Source organism: Trematomus bernacchii, unplaced genomic scaffold (assembly GCF_902827165.1).
Source record: "Trematomus bernacchii unplaced genomic scaffold, fTreBer1.1, whole genome shotgun sequence".
In the NCBI taxonomy this organism is placed as follows: domain Eukaryota; kingdom Metazoa; phylum Chordata; class Actinopteri; order Perciformes; family Nototheniidae; genus Trematomus; species Trematomus bernacchii.
The window spans coordinates 1,866,920-1,888,556 of record NW_022987910.1 but is presented as its reverse complement, the minus strand read 5'-3'; the positions used below and the strand labels follow the sequence as shown (position 1 = coordinate 1,888,556).

The 21,637-nt window shown below is 38.8% G+C and overlaps 1 protein-coding gene across 2 annotated transcripts; it reads right to left on the bottom strand.

Moving 5' to 3' along the window:
* Nucleotides 1-4,264: 4,264 nt before the first annotated feature.
* On the bottom strand, nt 4,265-21,311 carry si:ch211-136a13.1 (HHIP-like protein 1). 2 transcript variants are annotated; one of them, XM_034114979.1, is made up of 15 exons: nt 21,121-21,311; nt 20,213-21,016; nt 13,782-14,046; nt 12,958-13,237; nt 12,697-12,822; nt 12,451-12,594; nt 10,084-10,193; nt 9,673-9,813; nt 9,177-9,251; nt 8,803-8,929; nt 8,389-8,534; nt 8,147-8,228; nt 7,884-7,966; nt 7,386-7,673; nt 4,265-5,620 (listed from the first exon to the last, which is right to left on the bottom strand). In XM_034114979.1, the coding sequence occupies exons 2-15, from the start codon at nt 20,504-20,506 to the stop codon at nt 4,848-4,850; spliced, it is 2,934 nt and encodes a 977-aa protein (XP_033970870.1). In that variant the 5' UTR covers nt 20,507-21,016; nt 21,121-21,311; the 3' UTR covers nt 4,265-4,847. The 2 variants fall into 2 exon arrangements, with proteins under 2 accessions (XP_033970870.1, XP_033970869.1); XM_034114978.1 differs by having other exon boundaries at nt 20,213-21,311.
* Nucleotides 21,312-21,637: the final 326 nt, after the last annotated feature.

The following is a 21,637-nucleotide window of genomic DNA, read 5'->3' as shown; positions in this document are numbered from 1 at the left end:
CCGGTTAGAGACCCAAGGTTGAACATTTTGCAGTCAATAAAATACTTCCTCGCATGACATCAATCATCAGTTCAGGACTCGAGGTAGTTATTGGAAAATATATGAAATTGGCAACTAAAACAAGGGGGGAGCCTTGTCTCTCTTTGGCAATTGATCCAGTTGAAATGGCAAGTAATTGTCTTTGATTATCTGATCGATCTTTTAAGATCATATTGAAGGTGAATTTGATTCTTGTTGGAAGATACTGGTCTAGATCTTGTTGATGAGTCTAATGCACATCTAAAATCCCATTATGTTCTTGGTAAATGTGAGGGATTGTATTATGGCATCGACATGTATGTGATATGTTGAAAGCATGATTAAACAAAACATATTATTTTAGAGGTGCAGATATAACTTGCCACTCATACAATATCTAAATCTGTGCGTAAATGTAGAAAATATGAAGAGGTTAAATGCGTACACTGCCACTATATCAGACTTCACCGTTGTTCAGTACAATGTATGGAAGTTAACATCTGGCATGTGAAAGAATATAATTTAATTGTGTGAATGTTTAATCGCACATAAAACATAAATCTATCACCGTTGTATTTCTTAAGTCATAACTGCTTTAAATAAAACAAATACAGGACTAACCATTCTGAATACTAACCCGTGGTTAAATGCCATGTGACCTTTCAAATCGAAATGAATACATTATTTATTTAAGTTGTCTTGCTCATGAGTCACAATGTGATACAGCTGAATAGGCACATCACGTTCTTATGTTTGGAGTGAACAGTTTGAACTATTATTCAGTTTTGTTCGTGGCATTTGATGCTATGCATTGCTGACCATTTGACTGTGACAAAGTTGGCAGTAAAGAAGTAAACAGGAAGTGGGACACATCATCGCAATGTTTTCTCCAATCATTCAAACATGCTCACTGGTTAGAGTTTGCTTTGCCTCTTAAATTGTTGCCTGATTAAGCAACAGTATTATTGTTTTCATACAAAAGCACCCAGTGTGCAGAGAAAGGTTATAGAGGCATCAGCATTGATAACACATTTCGGTAGCCCATTGTTCATTCTATATGTAAGTTGACTGTCAAGAAGAGTATTCATAGATGAATATACTGCCCACTCGATCTCCCTCTCACATCCCTATACAGTAAAACCTCTGTCTCTCTGATCACTGTTGCAATGTTCATTCATTTAGGGGCTGAATGCCAAATGCATTTGTGTGCCAAATACGTCACATCAAGTCAACATGGCTGTACTTTTCATTTTTAAAGGCTGCTCTTAATGCGACAGACGAATACATCCTCATCCATAGCACAGATTCTGCTTGACTGCTGATTCCACTATGCGTTTTCTAATCCCGCCCTGTTCATTATTCACCATGCCTGAATGACTAACTAGGATATTCCCTCTATTCTTCGGTCTTATCTTTCTAAGAGTCTTCATTTGTATATAAGATCATCCGCTACCAGTGTATTGAAAATTAAAAGTAAAAAAAAATAAAACTCTTCTCACCTTCAGATGACTTTAGAATACATATTTTTGTAGACTCAGGGATTCACTGTTATTTTATTCTTTTAAATATTATGTTCTTCTGTCATAAAAAAATACCGAAAGAATATTTATGGCGTAAAAAAACCCATTGGCAACATAAAAAGGCTAAATACACAGCATAACCTACAGTCGCAAGTATGCTGATGCCGAACCAATATGACTCAAGGTGCATCCTTACATTCTGTTAACTGGGATATTATTTGCCATGGTTGTTTTGTCCATCCATTTTTTTTTGTTCTTGTTTTCAATGTTCTTACCAGAAATATTTACCATCCAACTTTTACTACAATAAGCTAAGTAAGTACCCACCTACTCATAGCAGCCCTCAACGATTCAAAAGCTTTAAGCCTAGATATCATTTTAACATGCTATATAAATGATCTGCCCACACAGTTGTCATGAACAGGCACATTTGCAATATAGACCAAAACAGTTTATTTCTGATGTAAAATTGGACTCATTTACATGGATTTATGTAGATTACTCGTTTTTTAAGCCAGCTTCGAGTGGCCATTGAGGATCTTCAGCAATGTTCAATACCACCTTGGCTTCAGTGCCTGGAGTTTGCTGCATGTTTCTGACACTCTCTCTTGTATCAGTTATATAGTGAAACATTTGTTGAAATGGAAAGGAGTGAGGCCAGAATGATATGACAGAATTTAATTGGTAATTATTAACATTTTCAAACTGATTAAAACATATTCCTCTGTTGCCAATCAATTGGTTTGGTTTGTCTTAATGTTACTCGTTTGTTCCAAAGATGCTTTAATCAGCCTGGTCTGTAGCTTCAAGAAAAGGGTCTTTACCACACTTAAGAACTCATGATTAAATCGTGATGTGACACAACATTTAAATTGTTTCCTTCTTTTTATGTTAAATGAAACCCTCTCTCGATCCCCAGAACAATTCATTTTATAGTCTATTGACATTATAACCAGCCTTCTTCTTACTAATTACTTTCACAAGGCACCATCAAAGATTAGCACTGTTATGTTGTTTATTACGGGGATTAAAAAAGTGTTGCAATGTAGGACAGTCGGTGGTGTCTGGCATTATGGTTTGCATTAATTATAGTAACGTTTTCCCATGACAATGTTGTGATGCAGAAGTCTACAGTTTTTTTCGTGTTAAATATTTTAGATTTTCATCATAATTGTACCCACTGAAAAAAAAAAAACAATCTCCCCAGTCGCCATTCATATGAAGGGTCGTATGAACTGCTCTCATAAAATCTTCCACCAGTGATAATACTTGATACATGACTGCCTCCCTCTGGTATAGAAGCAGAAGCAAAACAAATATCAGACCATTTGTTCACAGTGTGCTGTTGAAAAACTGTGTTAGTAAGGATCATTTTATTCTTTAATACAAAATTAATTTTAGGCAAAGTTTCATGTTTGTTATATAGGCTTAAACGGTTCTCTCTGAAATGCCTTATATTTTGATAACTCACTAAAATACTGAGAGCCAAAGTAGATAAAAATGTTCTGCCCATGTTCATGAACTCCAATGCTTACCTGCCTGACTGCCTGAAGACTCTTTCGCTCTAAAATAGTACAGAGGTCTTGAAATAAAAAATACTTTTCCCTTAGCAAGGTCAGGTTTGTCTTTTGGCGTACATGCCATCACACACTCTGAATGCCATAAAAGCATGGATTCATAAAAAGAACAGGGATAGAAACTATTCTTCGCAGACAGACACACACATGAGGTTCACACACGTGTTACCTTTACTGTAATCATTCATGCAAACCGCTGTGACTGAGCAATGCACCGCACCTTATAGTTTAGTGGTGTGTCAGGATCTGTAAAACATTACAGTGTGCAAGCAGACACATTTATTTGCCAGACAGCTAGTCTGCATTTACTGCTTGTTATTCTTGTTGTTTTAAGATGTACCGTATGTGCAAAACCCAAAACTGGCACATTTTATATTTACATTGATTTTTATTCAATGGTTATATAAGAAAAACAACAACTCTTAAAAGATGCGTGTGGCAGTGTTACAATGTAGTCAATGCAGTCTTCATATAATGTAGATACAAAGAGTGGGGAAACCAGATTTTATGATGTGCCCAATCTGGAGTTCAATCATTTATTTTTCTCATTTGGCAAATGTTATTCTGACATTTGTATATAAACTGATTATTTTCCTTATCATAAATATTTTTTTTGTTTATTAATTACAGTTTTGCCACTGAAATTACTTTATGTAAATGAAATGAAGGGGAGAACATTTTCACTTTACTGAGCAGTGATAATTCTATCTAGAGTATAATTGTCGGCACTTGAATATTTTTGTAGTCTGTTTTCTTTCCTTCTTTCCCTTGACAACATTGAACTTAAAAAGGCAAGCCAGTTGGACTTTCCCTTCCCTAAAACACATTTTCTTTCCCATGGTAAAAATCTTGCTTTACTCTCACAGGTTTCTGAAAATCAGTCGTGTATTAGTGGAGTGTTATTGAAACTCTCAGAAACCAAACACAAGCAGAGCCATACAGTGGGAAAAATAGTTTCATGATTAATATGTGTCTGTTCTCGCAGCTGTAGAGAAGTCGGTGTTGATCAATGTAAGCCTTCATTCCTCAGATCACTATTGGCAGAGAATAATAGAGAAGAGCAAGGCTGTCAGTTTGCAGTAAATCTTTATTCATATCACAGGCACTCTGTGCCCTCAAATTTCTTTATATAAAATAGGAAACCTTTTATTACATTCATCATTCAGAATGTCCAGCATTTCCTTGTTAAAACTCTTGAGATGTGTTCATCTTAAAACTACATTAAAAAAGGTATCAAAATGCAAATATAAGAAGCTGTTTGAGAAAAATAAAAGACCTGCTTGAGATGATACAAAAATACAAATATATTCTCTTAGGACACACCTGACTGTTTAACAGGATCTGGTGTCTGCCACATGTAAGTATGTAAACAGAAAACACTTCAAAAGTAGGATTCAAGTTACTCAAGACACTCACTCATTCCTTATTGACCTTTTACAAAAAAAAATACTTATCATAAAAAACATACATATGTCTTCTGACATATGAAACATGAATATGTAGACCTGGAAAATAAAAAAAATACAATTCATAGACATTTAAGCAACCTGTCCAACCTCACCAACATTCATGCTTGAAAATAAAGCAGTCTGCAGTCATCTTTTATAATCTCTTCTAATACTTTTTTTCCTCATCCCGTTACTTCTTGTATGCAATACATAACATACATCCCTCCCCTGCCTCCTTGTTTCCTTTCCTTCCTATACTTTGTTCTACTTTCATCTCCTCCATGCTAACCGCAGATCACCCCTACATCTTCCCCATGTGAGCAGTTGTGTTTCCCCACCCTGGATCTCTTGCACTCCAGCAGCGACCTCTCCCCGCCCTCACACTCCACGTCATCCAACAGGATCCTGACGTTGCGGTCCGCCTCCCCCAAGGCAGCCCTCTTCATCACCGCCAACGCCGTGGTGAAGCCGAGCTGTCGACACACCACAGAACCTGCTTTGCTGGTGAAAAGGTCATCGCATACCGTCCCCCACTCCCCACGGATAAAGATCTCCAGTCTGCCTCGATCTGATAATCCATCAGTGGTCACCAGTCGCACCGAGCCGGCACGCAGCTTTCTTCCTCCTCTTCCTCCTCTTCCTCCTCTTCCTCTCTTCGAACCTCGACTTCTTCCTCGGGGCCTCTTGTATACTTGGTTAGCCCCTCCGGTGTTTTCCAGCTTCTCTCCGAGCCGCTGCCCCTCTTCTTGTGTTTTGGTCGGTGTTGTGTTGACCGGCGGTCTCTGGGGCTTGTATCCTGATGTCGTGGGTTTCAGACTCCAATACTGCGGCCGTGGTGTGGTCAACGCTGCTGGGCGCTCAGAGGTCAAAGCCACCTTGGGGCGTTTCATGGATGTTGTGGATGGGGAAGGAGGAGGTTGTGCTGATGTTAAAGATTTGGAGGTGGTAATAGGAGCGTATTGAAGGGGTCTCCCGTGTTTCCTGGTTGGAGATGTGGGGATGATTGGTGTTTGAGCACTCCTAGTGAAGGCCGCAGTCATGATGGTTGTGCGATAACCTGATGGAGAGACAGAATCACCCTCTTTATTTGAATATATGTAGTTTAACACTGTGCTTTTTTTGACATTTTGGGAAATGTGCTTATTGTCTTTCTTGCCAAGAGTGGGTGAGAAGATTAATACCATTATGTTGGTAATGATGAAGCTAATTCCAGTAAGCTTAATTTAGCAGAAAGACGAAAACATGAGGGGAAAGCTCGTCTGGATCCGTCCAAAGATAATTAAATATGCATACCACCAGACCAAAAGGGTAAAAGTGTCAAAGAAGTCAATGCATCCAACCAAGAATCCCTGTGAAACTTTAAATATTTATATTCAAATTTTGTTTCTGTGAGTAGGCGGTATAACAAATGTATTAGTGAGCTTTAGATTGTGTTAACTTTGGCCAGATCTAGGCTAGCTGTTTCCCACTGTTTCCAAAAATGAAATAAGCTTATTTTTGAAACATTGCAACATATCTTTTAGTAATACACCAAGAAGGTAGTTTTAGAACTGAGGATGTTACAAATCTCAGATTTCTCCAAGCCATTTAAAGCAATGCTATCCATGAAAAGGCAAAGGAAAGACATAAACACAGACACACAAAGATGAATGTCCAAACTGAAGCTGATGCAGAACCATTTATTAAAAATAAATAATGCCAAAGTACTTGATTTAAATTAAAGTATTGCAGATACCCAACACAAAAATAAGCACCATTGTTTCTGCTCAAGATTCTTGTACCAGCCAAAGAAACTTATGCTAGCAGGAAATCAAGTTTCTACTTTTTCTAAAAGCCCTGTACCTGAGTCCTTACCCTGTGCGTCAGCAAAGGCAAACCTCCTAAATATGATCGGTTAGCAGTTAGCAAAATATCATTAAAAGCTGTAGTGTATTTGATATCAAGTTTCAGAATATTTCCATTCAATGATTTATAATAACATTTTATGCATTGTTTTTTTTGTTGCATTTTATGCATTGCATTTTTTTCAGCTTTTCCAGTGCAAATTGCAAAGACTGATAATAAGCATATGTAAAAGAACAAAATTGCATTAAATTATTACCTACCTATGTTGCATATTATTTTATGGCGTCTCAGAAGTGGTTAATATAAGAATAAGCAAAACAGAAAATCTAGTTTTTCAAATATAATAAACAATGTTTGAATTAATTTTCCACAAAAAACATAAAATAATTTATTATAAATAGATTGCTGTTGCATGTATCAAGAAGGCCCACTCGCTGTTTTACTGTAGTAGATTTCTCTCCTCACTATTTGGTACCTGTTTTATCTCTTCTATTTTCACCATGTAAGAAGACATCTTTAAAATATTGTATTAGCTGCTTGTTTTACCTTTATATACTGACCAAAAACTACCTAAAAAAGGTTCTGATCAATTTTCAAAGTAAACTTACTTGAACTTAGCTGCCAAACTATTCATGTTATTTTGTATGTATTTATTTAATATAACTTATTTATAAAGTTAAGCCACTATACTGCCTGTATCTCACTTAGCAACTAAGATCCCTCAGCATTAATCATTGAATGAAAATCAGTTGAACAGAGTTTAGTAATTTGGCTATTAGCATGTTAAATGTAAAGCAACAGTAGAGCACAGAAGAAGAAAGCAGCTGGTTTCACTCTGGTGGCTTCTCCCTGCACTGGTCTACTGGTGGGTTTACGGTTAGTTTTACCAGTTGCCTTAGTGGTTGTGTGAACATTGGAGCTAGTAGTTGGGTTATCAGTGGAGCTGGTAAGATGAACAGGTTCACCAGTGGGCCTACCGGTGGGTGTGGTTGGGGCGGGGGTTGTTTCCTTGGCCTTCTGGACAGTTGTTGGTACGGTTGTTGGTTTAATTGTTGTTTTTGAGGTTGTTTTTAGTGCTGTTGTTGGGGGTGTTTTTCTTGTTGTCTGTAATGTTGTTTTTCTTATTGTTTTTCTTGTTGGCATTGGTGGTTTGATAATAATAATTGGTGTTTTTCTTCTTGGGGGTGTTTTCGTTGTTGTTGTAGTTTTTCTTGTGGATGTTGTTGGTATTGGTGTGGTTGTTGGTTTCTTGTTGATTACGAACTCTGCAAACAAAAAATACATTTGATCAGCGTAATAAAAAATGCTTCAGACTATGAAACATAACTTCTACATGTTGCACATTGACAAAATAATGATAATAATAAACAATATAATTTTGTTGGATTCAAAACACACTGAGAAATTAAACGTGCAATAGAAGGTTACCAGGAAATGTTGTCTCAAATGTTAACATTATTTAAAGAATTCCTTACCTTCTTTGGGGTAGAAGTGAATCAGTTTTCCTTTTATCTTAACAGGAGCAGGTTTGAAGCTGCATTTTCCTGGTGCTGCTCGCCTATGTAGACACGAGAGGGGAAAAAAAGGTCACTCATGCAACCTATACAAGTACTTTTGAACTTTTGAAATGTAGGTTATTCTAAGATCAGCTACTCTAAAAACCTCTACCCCACAAACCCCTGCAGGTATGATGAAAGTGTATTTGTTGCTCTACTATTGAGTTGTAATGTGTAGCTACCTGGAAGGATCCACTATCTTATAGACGACTCCTGCTCTGGCCTTGGCACTCGCCACTCCAGTGGCCAAGAAATACAGTTCACCTAGAAAGATGGACAGAGAAAAGAGAGAGAGAGAGAGGGAGACAGAGATAGGTGGAGAGTAAAAGACAATCCAAACGGAAAATAGCAAACACAAGTTATTGAAAGGGAAGAAATGGGGCTCAGTCAAGTTATTCAACATTGCTTTAACTTTTAAACGTACCTGCTTCATCCTCAGCAAAAGAGATGATGTATTTATAATAACTGTTGATGAGTTTTGGGAATCTGCAGGTCTGGTCTCCTCCCATGCAGATCTCTCTGTACTGCCATTCACCTGAAGCGACATTCTCCTTCAGAGACATCAGACGCCTGAACAGAAACAAACAGTACATCAATTAAACATTTAAAATCAAGAATGTCATGCTTACTGTAATGGTTGATGTTGAAGTGTCGTGTTGAAAGGTTTTTGCTTAATATCCACAATTTCCAGGACAAAGAAATATATGTGCCTGTTTTAATAGGCTGTGTACTATGGCCACTATGACAAATTGGACACTGGGTATCTGCAGTGAGGGCGAGAATGTGTCTGAAGAAGATGTGTGAAGTTTACATTATGGAATAACGCAGAAACACTAACCCACTCATGAAATCCCCAAAGATGTAGAGTCCGTTAAGGTTGGGCATCTGACAGCCTCTGTAGATGTAACCTCCCGTCACTGATTTGCCCAGTTTGTGGGGGTAGGCAAAGATAGGCAGGATGTCATCTAGACATCGACATAAAATAAAAACTTATGAATTAACTTCCTTTGTCAGCATAACAAGAAGACAATACCACTACACACTAAGCATGAAGAATGACAGTTATGCATCATCATTTTAAGTGCTTTTTAAATGTACCTAAATTTAAGAAGCTTTCACAGTCTTTAACAGCATATATATTGTGAAACGTATCATCCTCATCATCATAGATTGTAAAAAAGTGCATGGCAGCAGCCAGGAGAGCGTCCTCACCTAGCGAGGAGTTTAGACAGAGTTTGCGATCGTAGCAGCTGAAGCCTTCTTTGGCCCTCCATCCGTAGTTCCCTCCTTCAAACATGTACATACAAAGTTAGTGCAACATTGCAGGCAGACAGCTACCGTACCATTATTTCAAAATGGAATTGCTTCACGGTGCAGTAAATATACTGTAGAAAGTTTCTAACTGAGAAGAGTATTGTTTGGCTGTAATTAGATGACTATTTCATAGCTCTTTTGGGTTTCTACATAAGCAGATCACTTTCACTGTAATTGTAAGGTAGAAGGCTGACATTAAACTATAATGTCTGACTCCATTTCTGTGTGGTCTTTAGATAACAGAGTTATATGACATGAGGATGAGTAGATAATGACAGCCATCTAGTGTAAGATTGAACCATTTATTTTGGAGATATGATAAAGACGCTGTCAGTGTGATCGTGAATTTAGAGGTTTTGAAATGAGATGGTGTTTTGAACTAAAGTCATCATACCTTTAACAATAAGGTCCACCTCCTCAAATTTGTTTTGGCCTACGTCACCACAAAACATCCTGCCTCCGCCTCGGCCTGTGCTGGGGTCACCTCGGTCGATGGAGCAACGCCACATGTTGCGAACTCCATAGGCATAAATCTCTGAACGGAAAGAAAACAAACACATTATATGTAAACACAAATACCATGCATCCTTTGTGAGGCTGAGTACAGACACCAAAGGCGTATTTTTATTCTCAGTGTTCATTCTTCTTCTTTTTCTCAGTTAGAGAAGCCCCACTGTAGACACACATTTCAAAGTCTAAATTCATATTTGGAATTGTGCCATAATCTTAAATATTCAATTCATCCTAACTGTGAAGAGATATAATAACATTATCCAACATTTGTAGAAAATGTAAGCTGATTTACCGGGTCGAGCTTCTTTCTCGTGCAAGAAAGGGTTGTCAGAGGGGATGCTGTACGGGGTGCCATCGTCATTGTCCACATCAAGACGCAGCACCTTCCCGAGGAGTGTTGATCTTTTCAAAACAGAAAGTAGATGAGAGAATGAAAAGGATTCAGAAAGACTGAGGTGACAGAATGAGTGAGTGCTTTAATAAAAGGCAGATCCAAAAAGATCCTTACCTGTAATTTGTGTTCATTTTGTGTAAAGTTTGTTTCATCTTTGACCTAACACTGTCTCATTTTCTTTTCTACTTGTTGTGAAAAACCTATTTATTTTCTGCAATGAAATATCAAACTTGCATTTAATTTCCTGGTAAAGGCCAACTGTGTTTGGTTACAATGCTTCACATTTGTCTCTGTCTCTGTCTCTGTCTCTGTCTTCTGTCTCTGTCTCTGTTCTGTCTCTGTCTCTGTCTCTGTTCTGCTCTTGTCTCTGTCTTCTGTCTGTCTGTCTAAATGTCTCTTCTCTTCGTACTCTGTCTAGCTAGAGAAATCGAAGATGTCTCTACGCGATACTCGTAGGACGATAGATCTCTCTAGAAGAGAATAGATCGACTTCTCTATCTCTATCTCTTCTCTATCCGCTCTCTCTCTCTCTCATCTCTCTCTCTCTCTCTCTCTCTCTCTCTCTCTCTCTCTCTCTCTCTCTCTCTCTCTCTCCACATACCAATGTGTGGTGGTCAGTAACGTGTTGTGTCAATATTAGACTTGGCGCTCTGTGTGCTCCCTCATTCCCAGAACGGCTAATGGAGCCTGTCAACAAAACTCCTAAGAAACAGCTACGCTATAACTGTCTGGAGAAAAGTGGTCAGCATCTCAGATAATCCTTGTGAAATGGTTCCTAAAGTGTCATTAACCCAATACTGTTTTATTCTTAGTTTTGGTCTAAATTTAATTGAGCCTCTCTCATGAGCATAACAAAGGTTTTTCTTTTAATATGAAGCTGCAATAATTGTTTATTATAGTCCAAGTATTTGTAGCTGTAGTGTAAGTATGATGCATGAAGTAGTTGGAGTATAGTGTAGTAATATATGTCCTTCCAACTTTGTTGTCCTTTAGCTGTAATTCACATTTAAGCCACTGAAAGTTGATCAAATGATAATGAAGAATGACAGTTGTAGCTTGTAGCAATCAAGGCTAATCTTTCATGACAGTGAAACAAACCACATCCACAAACATATGTGCACATACATAAACATATACACACAAAGAAACAATGCCTTTAGATACAGCTAGCCTTTCTATGAAATTAATCAAATTAATTACACTGCAAAGGTCATGTTGATGAGATTATTCCCTGCAGTCCCTTCAACAAAAGCTCCTTTTATAAAGCTTACATGCACCATTGCCATCAACACATCTTGTCACATCTCCCATTGACGTCTGTGGACTGCCACCAGATGCTTATGTGGCTTGTTCTTTAATAAATGTGTTTACTGTCATTGCTTAATCCTGAAGAGAACAATGGACATACTGTACTTTCTTAATTAATGCTCTACATTCTTTCCACAATTACTTCAAATATGCAGTCCAATAATGGAAATCTATATCACTCTTGATCTTCGGACAGTTCATTTACACAACTTCTTCAATAATCTTCGGTGGCGTGCTAACTTTCAGCCCTGTTAATCCTCCCGAAAGTGTAGAGCACTTCTATTTAAAAAATATACATAATGGAGTTCTCAATAATCCCCCTAGAATGAACAATACGTTTGTTATTGCAGCTCCAATTGAAGAAGTGCTCTACAGGGCCTGCCATGCATCTTTATGATAATTGGTGTGCACAATTGGACTAATTTGCAGCATTTAAGCCAATCATTACAGGAATTTTCATAAGTGGAAGATAACCAGACTTGTAAAATATATAATTGAAAGTTACAACAGAGCAACTTGAGAGTCTGCAAAGCTTTTAAGTGTTTTTTCTCCATAAATCTGCTCCTTTTCATTAGACTTAATTGGAATTGAATTATCGGGAACTCCTTTTTGGCAGAACTGGTTCTAACCAGACTTTGGTATTGGTATCTAGCCAACATCTTAACAACGTCACGGTGTCTCGCAAAATTTGACATGAAGAGTACCTTTTTCACATAAAATGTTAACAACCTCTCAGAGCAATCAAAGGATATGTTTATTTTTGCAAGTAGATTGATCTTCCAAACAATTACTGTCAAAGTTTTCCAAGGCTCACGTCACAGATTTGAAGCTAATTTTCAGGTATGCTGTTGTAGCATGTTGCAACAACAGTCGGCTACTTCAGGACATTTGACGTGAGTTTAAGAAAAAACTAAAGTCAACCCACTCTAGCTACTATATTGGTTTATGTATACTTACTTGTTCTGTGAGTTGCCAAACTTTCCAAATGGGTCTCCAGCTCGGCCACCATCACCGATGAAGATGTACAGGTACCCGTCACGGCCAAATAGAAGCTGTCCTCCATTGTGATTGGATGCTGGCTCTACCACCTCAAGAATAGTCCTAAACGTGTAGAATACCAGAACTTACAAATATTCCGCTACAACATTATTCTAAAATAACTCATTTGTCTCCATTTGTGTTTCTGTAGACTTTTCTCCTCACCTCTCAGAGGAGTGATCTAGTTGGTTGTCATCGGCTGTTAGCAGAGTGAATTCGCTGACACGTATCCTCTCCTCCTTCTTTACGGACACAGAGTAGTACACGTAGGCTTTTCTGACCTCATCGAACCTTTACAAAGAAAAGGAAGCAGAAGAGATCATACTTCACACAAAGGCTTAGTGACCCTTTTTTCACTGAGAATCATGAAAACCATCACTGTTGATGTCCCTAACCCTCACAGATAACTTGAATAGAAGTATGAACCTTGGGTGTAGGGCTATGCAAAGGAATCCTCTCTCGTCTCCTGCCCACGGTGATGTGAGGACGGCATGGGTGAGGTTAAGGAAAGGCCGGTCGATCCTGGAGCCGTTGGCCAGATACACCCACACATAGCCCAGCTGCTCCGCCACGAAGAATCGATGAGTCCCGTCTTCTGCGTGAATCATGGCCACAGGGTTACGGAGCCCGTTGGCAACCTCTTGCAAACACAGCTCCAGACATCCCGTGGGATCTTCACGGACCAAGCCGAGGTTAGCATTCAGCTCTAGGGACAGAAAAGTAAATAAGAAAGGAAGGAGTAAATGGAATATTAGATGCACACAAAACAGGAAAGGGTTTTAGGGCCAAATATAAGTGCGTCTTATAGAAAAGAGTTGACCTGGTATCTTGCATTCCAAATCCAACCTGCGCATATAAAACCTACTACTGCCAGTTCTAGACCAAAACAATACAACCTTCTTCATATTCATCTAATGGATTGTTATCATAAGATATGGGGAGGCTAGCTGTATAATGTATAATATATGTCTAAACAATCATTATTTTGCCATCCTTATGAGCAGGATAACAAGGTGAAGCAATGTCTGCTCATAATTCATAACAAGACTGTTCTGTAAGTGCAAGTTCAGGTTCCTGCCAGTGGAAACAATTTTTTCAGTCTCTGACAACCTGTTTGTTCATGTTGGCTGTTTATTTAAGTGGGGAAATCAAAATGTGTTCCACTTTTCCACTCAACCTCACAGTAAGATCAGACGAGTGTTCATCAGTGTGAGTGTGTGTGTGCTGCTGAACCTGTTTCTACACCATACCTGTATTTGTCAACACATTAGGATAGCAGTATTGCTTGTCCTTCAGCTCCAGATAGTCACAGAACTTTTTGCGGTCTTCTTCTATCGTTGCAGTCAGGTTTGCAAACTGCTGCGGGTTCCCCGAGTCCTCCAAGAGGAGGCTGAGCGTGTAGCGACACTGCATCCAGTAGCCGGAGCAGTAATCCCCGCAGAGGCCAGGCAGCATCCGCATGGGCGTGTTAGCATCTTCAGCATCGAACAGGTGGGCCGAGTATGGAGAACACTCCTGCAAAGGGAAAGAGGATTTAACACAAAAATATTGAAAGTAATGAAGAAGCCATAAAGACAGACATTTTCTCATAATTGTATGTGAGTATTGTGTCTCACTGGATATTTCTGGTTCTATCTACGTAGGTCTTCATCTGTGTCTGTACTCATTAACCCTCCTTTAGGCCAATGTGTTTGCCTCAGAGGTAAAGTAAAGGATATGTATGGATCACATAAATATAGGATTTGTGTACTTATTCACCGCAGCTCTTCACCGCCTCACTATGACTGGTCAGGCCTGCTTATATACTGGCTGTCTGAGGGTATGGTATAAATGGATCCCTGGAAAGGTCCAGTCAGTTATTAAGTCACAACCACACTGTCCACACCCAGAATGGTAAGCTTCATGCACACGGAGGCACGACACCCAAACCATCGTGTGGTCAACTGGTGCTCTTTTACTCAGAGCCAGATCATCCTAACCGATCATCACCATAAAAACGAAGCCCAAAGCTCAAAAGGATGAGATCACTGTTAAAAAAACACACAACTGAACTAGAAAAGCACCCTGGAGCATAGAAGAAGTCCAACTGTCATATCTCCCAATGTTGACAACAATAATAATTGTTTTTGTACCATGATTGGGAAACACCCCACAATGTAATATGTTTATTCCTTGTCTAATGCTTCACCTTTCCACCAAGATTCCTACAAATCAGGCCAGGTGTTTTATTCCGTAATTATGCTGACAAACTGACAAGATAACATTGTTGACAAGAGGTTACAACTTGATGGTCAAACGATCCTAGGCTTTTGAATACTGTCATGTTTTGTTTGCGTAATGCCCAAGGATGAGTTTATTTTCCAAATGCATTTGGCTTTTAGGTATCAAAAAGTAACTGGTCTGGGGAATGCAAAACTTTTACATTAAATAATTCAGCACACATCAGAAGGTCTTAGACGTACTCTTATGCACATGGCACTTGTAAGCCTTGAACAAAAAAGTTGCTGCTGTCTCTTACTTTTAGGTAAGGAAAGATTCAGTAGTTTTTCGAGATTGCTTCAGTTTTTCTCCTAAATGTCTAAGGGAAGAAGAGCACTTTAAAGATAATGTAGGCACAAAATAAATATTGTCTTCTTTATTTTGTAGTTGCAACCACATAATCTATTGTAATTAGATGCAAATTCATCTGAGAAATATTTTGAATATGCATAAACTAGCTTCCGAGATCATACAGTGCAGTCATGAAAACAATACACACAAGAAACAAAAACTTTATTCGTACACCTACACAGACAAACTCTGTCTCTTAACAGTGCATGTGGGTGTGTGCTTCTACCTGGATCTTCTGCTTATTAATAATTTACACCTTTATTTCTTTGTGCATGTAAAGCTTCCCCATTAACTATGACATATTATGAATAATGAATATAATAGAAAGGCAGAAGATGTGGCGTTCATGCCGTCTATGTGCTTCAAGGTTTGTTATGCAAAAAACACACTGGACGCTGCACTTGGTCAGAAACCAGAGGAGACTGTGAAGTCCACCGCAGATGGACCACTTTTGGACCAAATGTACTTTCCATTAAGGGCAGCTCATTGTGGAATAGCCTCCCAACTGAGATACGGGATTGTCCCACTCTCAATAGCTTCAAAGGTCAACTCAAAGATTGGTTGAGAAACAAACATCCGTGCAATCACCGCTAAATGCACTTTAACACAGGTGTATCTCCTCTTGCACTTTAGGTAGCTCTTGTATCTTCTCTTGCACTTTATATGTCGTTGCTGCTATATTGTATTACGATGTCATAAATACTTGTGTATGCTGCTCTTGCTCTTTTGCACCTTTTGCATATCATGTATTTTGTTTTTGCTATGTTTGTCAAATGTAAACTTCTTAAATGTTTTATGTGAGGGACTGCGGATGGAAATTAGCTCAAAGCTAAATCTGGCACTGTTACGCTTGACACATTTGAATGTTTTAAAGGTAGGGTAGGTAAGAATGGAGAAACCAGTTCGAGTGCGCTAGAATTTGAAAGTACACAACCGGAAAAAATCTGCCTCTTCCTTCAGACTTCCGTACAGAGCCCCTCCTCCAACACACACGAACGTGCACATGACCAATGAGGGCACGAGATAAGTTTGTGCACAGATGGAAGGCTGACAGGCAGGTAGGCCATCCAGTTATTTTAGCCGGGCTGGCTAAAATGATTGGTCGTGCTTTTTACAGCACTACGGCTTCCACAGATGACATTTTTTAATGTATTTATTATCAAAGCATTTAATGTATTCATTGCTATTGGGATGTTAAAAGCATTCCATGGAATATAACAAAAAGTGTTTCTGAAGTGAATTACCTACCCTACCTTTAAGTGTTCATTACTGTGCATTGTCCCTGCCAAATAAACGATTAAAAAAGAAAAAAAGGGTTATTTCTCTATACTTATCACTTTTTGAGATAATTCATTTATTTTATTAGTCTTACATTAATCTAATTTTCAGAAATGTTCTTGGTGCCCCTTGGATCAACCCTAACCCTTACGATTATGGCATGGAACCCCTAAAATACAAATGATTAGATTTTCATTATTGGCCAAAGAAGAGATGAAGAGAAGTTAGCTGTAACAGAGACTCTTTGTTAAATAACATAAAAGTGCTTTGCTGGGCAGAGATCAGAGCCTGGGAAACAAGAAGGCACTGGTCACATTGCTCTGCAGTGTCTGTACTTCGCCTGTTTGACCCTCTGAAATTAAACAAACAGCCTTTGTTCTGAGTTTTATTTTGTATCCTACTATCATAGGGTAGGATAAATGCATCTATGTAAGTGCTAACAGCTGTTCCCTAACAATGCAGCCACTTCAAACTACCATAATTTGTTGTTTACGCTGTACAGTTAGGAATAAACTGAATTTCAGACTTAAGCTGGAAATAAAAGCCTTTATTTTGTCTTCTGCCTTACTGACTCCATACTGCACTTAAATGTCCACATTGTGGTGTGAGAGACAGAGAGAGGAGTCATGGCAAACAGATGGCCAGTAAATGTGTGAACATGGACCCCATAGAGAAAGTAAGGTTAAAAGAAAAGGGAGATGGAAAAAAAATGGAAGAGAGGTACCTGTGCCTCAACTTTCCTACAAAAACGACCCGATTCAAGTATAGTCAATTATAGTTGGGGTTAGTTACTACAGTATGGATACTGCATTTCTGTGTGTTGGGGATTTGTTGTGGTATGGGGCTCTCACATGCTGTTTAGAAACTTGAACATCTGCAGTTTTCTTCAGCTGTAATTGGAGACAAGAGTCTAAAAGATGCAGAAACACTTCTTATTAAAAATGCAACTGGGAAACAATTAATTCAGTGTTGTGTTGTTTTGCTAAGTGCTCACTAAATGCTTGAAATGGCCTCAGTTGGTTTGAGTTGTGTTTTCAATTCAATTATTGAATGACCAGACACAGACACAAAAACACATTATTCTAAAACAGTTGCTCAAAATAATTGAACTTTTCAACTTCTGTCTTCCTGTTTTCATCGAGTTTACTGATCTATTTTTACTGATTTCATCTCTCTCACTCTTTTTTCTTTTCCATCCCTTCTCTTTGTGACCCTCTCTTGCAGGAACTTGATATATCCTGTACCCCGGGCCAGATGAGGAAATTATTGTTTGCTCTGTCAGTTAAGCTGGGGGAAGATGACAATCTCCCTCCTGTCTTCCACAAAAACAACACACACACCTGTCTGTCTGCCTCTCTCTCTCTCTCTCTCTCTCTCTCTCTCTCTCTCTCTCTCTCTCTCTCTCTCTCTCTCTCTCTCTCTCTCTCTCTCTCTCTCTCTCTCTCTCTCTCTCTTTACTGTCTTATCAGTGCTAGGAAGCTCCTGCAGTGCATGGAGAACAGAGGGCCTCAGTGTGGTGGGTTTACTCTGAGTACCCTGGCAGAGAGGCAATCCGACCACCTCCAGGGAATCTTTCACCTCAAACTGCAACCCTTGGAGCTGAAAACCACAGAGTGTGTCTGAGTGAGGCTCTCAAGTAGATTTTTTGACAATACAAATATTCATAATTTAAAGAATTAACAAACACCCATTTCGGTGCTATTATCCACTTTAATTGAATAACCACGTCAAAAGACTGAAATCATAAAAAACAGAAAAGGTTTGTAACCAAAACACTTTTGTTTTCTATTATAATAATTGTGCTTCTTTAAGAATTTTATAAATGAATGCTAATGCTAAGTAACCGTATATTTTTTGCTTTCTAAAAGTAGGTCGTAATAGGTAATGTTGTTTGTAACCCCTGTCTCAGATGTTCATATTTACTTTGTCAAGGACTCTACATTACTCTGGCTACATCTCACTGCTACTATACTTTTTGTTGAAAGTTGTACGTGCGTTGCAGCACTGTCTTTAGAACATTTACCCTGCTTGGAAAGAACCACACTGGGCTATAATTACCAGAATGATAGAAACCTATATTTTAAGAGTCATAGGATTTGTCACTGTCTTAACATAGTGCATGATGAATTAAACTTCCAGGAAGTTTTTTTCTTTTCTTTTGTTTTGGCCTTAATACAAAGGTTTTATTTTTGGGAGAGCCCACAGACCGTTTTCTTTGGCTTTCTCCAAATAAGGATTTAAAGAAGAGGTTAATGAGCCGAGACAGATTTGTGTTGCAGCTATCATTCAATTTGCACTCACCATCTGCACAAAGTTAGTGTCTGTGCTGCAAAGTCAGCACCTACTGTAATTATACAATCAGTGTGGGACTGGCTTCAAGGCTCTCAGTCTGCCAGTGAAAGAGAGGAGGAAGTTGTTTAAGATTAGCAAGCTCAGAAAATAATTAAAAACAAAGTGATACTGAAATAGAAACAGACCTTAACATATGCTTTCGTCCTGCTCGTTGGAAGTTAGAGTATACTGTCTACTTCTACTGCAGTTTAACACCATTATCACAATAACATTAAGCCTGGAAATGTCTTGTTGGGCTTATGCAGTGAGTCATTGCTTTTAAATGGAAAAGTAATGCAATCAATGTACATTTGAAAAGAAATGTAAAGTTTTATTATATTCAGTTTGAATTTTTTTTCATCCACCAATCATGAAGATGTTTATATAATTAAGGTTGATTGAGGTTCCCCTCCACAATTCAAGACAGCTAAGGTTATTCCAATTTGTGAGGATCTTCAAGGGAATTTTGTGGAGTAAAAAAAGTTTGAGTAAATGTGGCGTTTAATTGGTGGTACAACTTTTTCCATTAAGTCATTCTGATTTAGGGTCTTGAGTCATGTTTCTGTCCATCTTGTGTAAGAGAAGACACTAAAAAAAGACGTCTGGGAATTGGTCAGGGAGGAAGCATACTCTCTTTGTTGATTTACTGCATACAGTATGATGCACACATGAGAAAACCAGTGAGTCCAGTCAACAATTGAACATCTGTGCCAATGTGTCCAAAGTTCAAGTGAGGTTTTGCCTCAAAGGATTGCCTTTGGATTTAGTTATGTTCTTATCAAATGGTGAGTTTATGGTCTTTATTTCAAAGTAAGTTTAAAAGTTTATTGCACAGCTTTATTTGACTTGTTTAGGTCCACCCAAGAACACATAACCATTAGTTAAGAATGTGGTTTAACTCTCTAAGCATGAGTAAGTGCTTTCTAACAGATGTCAACCACACCACAATATCCTTTGGAGTGAGACAGAACCTTGTGTTTGAGACAAGCTTGGTGGCTATTTGGTTCCCATTTGAAATATGAGTGGCAATGTTATTACCTGAGAAACTAAACCAGAGGAAAATGCTTTAAATAAACGACTAAAAATATGCACACTGTTTCTTTAAGACATCTTGGTGCAATACCTTGGACACTAAATCCAGGTTTCAAAGTAGGGACAGCAAACATCCTCAGTCAGACAAATGTAATCCTTGCATGCAGGCCATAATTATTTTGTTTCACAAAAACGCGTATATTAAAGTCAGTAGCTACACTAACCCATGGTGGAAAGATTAATGTGGGTTTTACTTCGGTAATGACTATAGCATGTGACAGGTGTGTGTTTACAGTAAAGAAGTATAGTTTATGTCACAAATTAAATCAATTACAACCAAATTCAAATCATACCAAAATAATCCTTTGAACACATGGACACATTATCAAACATATTAATAATGATATGATTGTTTACATGTTTTGCTTACCTGGCAGAGGATGCTGCGTATGTACCTGCCACAGGCTTCATAACCTGAATGGTCAAAGTTGTCCATGATGGTGTAAAACTTGGCTGATATTTCCCCATCTTTTTCCAGATCGCAGCATCCAAACTTGCTATACTCTTTACAGAAGACCAGTGGCTGTCGGGGCTCAAACGGAGGCTTGTAATCCAAACACTGGGGGTGACAGCACCCTCCCCAGGCATGGAGAAGTAACAGCAGGACAAAGGGAAGGAGGTGAGGAACCAAGGAGTGATGCAAATTACAGGTCTGTAGGGCCATGGTTTGAAGATACTGTCTTTCAGATTAGGATAAATTGGCTCTTAACCCAATTATGCAGTAAATCAAAGCAGCTTGGGTGTGATATTTCACTACAATGTGTGAGAAGAGGAGAGCATTGTTCTAAAACAATGCACATGTTAAGTCTCCAGCAGCATCTGTCAAGCACAGGGCTGAGACTCAAAATGAATTTTTCTGAAAGGATTGGATGTCCTCATTTGATTCCCTGGTCTCTGCAGATGCATCCGTGTGTGTTTCTATAGGAGATCAAACACACTGACCCAGTATCACACCTGCCTGCAAGTTGACATGTACACTTCGCAGAACCCAGATAGTATATGGCAAACTGCACATTTGGATGTGTGTAAAGTAAGGTCAAACTGATCCAGTTCCAGTAAATGCATTTGATTGAATGCAGATGTCCAGGATGTGTGTGCCGGTTGGTAGAAGCAATACCCCAACGTCTGGTTGGTGAAGAGATTCAATCCTTGTCAGTAGTATCTGCAAAAATACCTGTAGATCACAACACAAGTTCTTCAAAAAAGAAAGTGTCCAAGTCTTCAAGTTACAAAATCTTAATGTCCATCATATGACCATTTCTGAAAAAGATAAGTTACTTTCTGGATGCTCAGCAACCCTCAAAGAAAGCAGTCATATTCCTGAAAGTAGTCAGGCAGGGACCTACATTTAAAGTTGCACCTTCAGGCGAAGTTCCTGCGAAAATATTTACTTCAAGCTTGAAGTCAAGAGAGAGTCTCGCTGTGTTTGCTCTGGACATGTGCTCACTTGCTGCTGCAGACATGAGCCATGCACACAGACAGCAGGAGAGAGTGGGAGAGAGAGCCTCTTTCATTCAGACACAGAGCCACACTGCAGAACTTCACTTAGATCCCTCCCTCCTTCCTTCCCTCCTCCTCCATTCTCCTCCTCTCTTCTTTTCATTTGCTCTTTTACTCTTCTACAAAGACACAAGCATTCCTTCCCATAGCATGTGGTCTATATTGCCCTGAAGTTGCAACTTTCCAACTCTCCTCCCTCCTCACTCTCGCCCCCCTTCAGCATTCCCAGACCTCCTTTCCGTCTCTAGCGTTTCCAGACAGACTCCCTCACACTGGTGTTTGTGTGTGTGTGCAT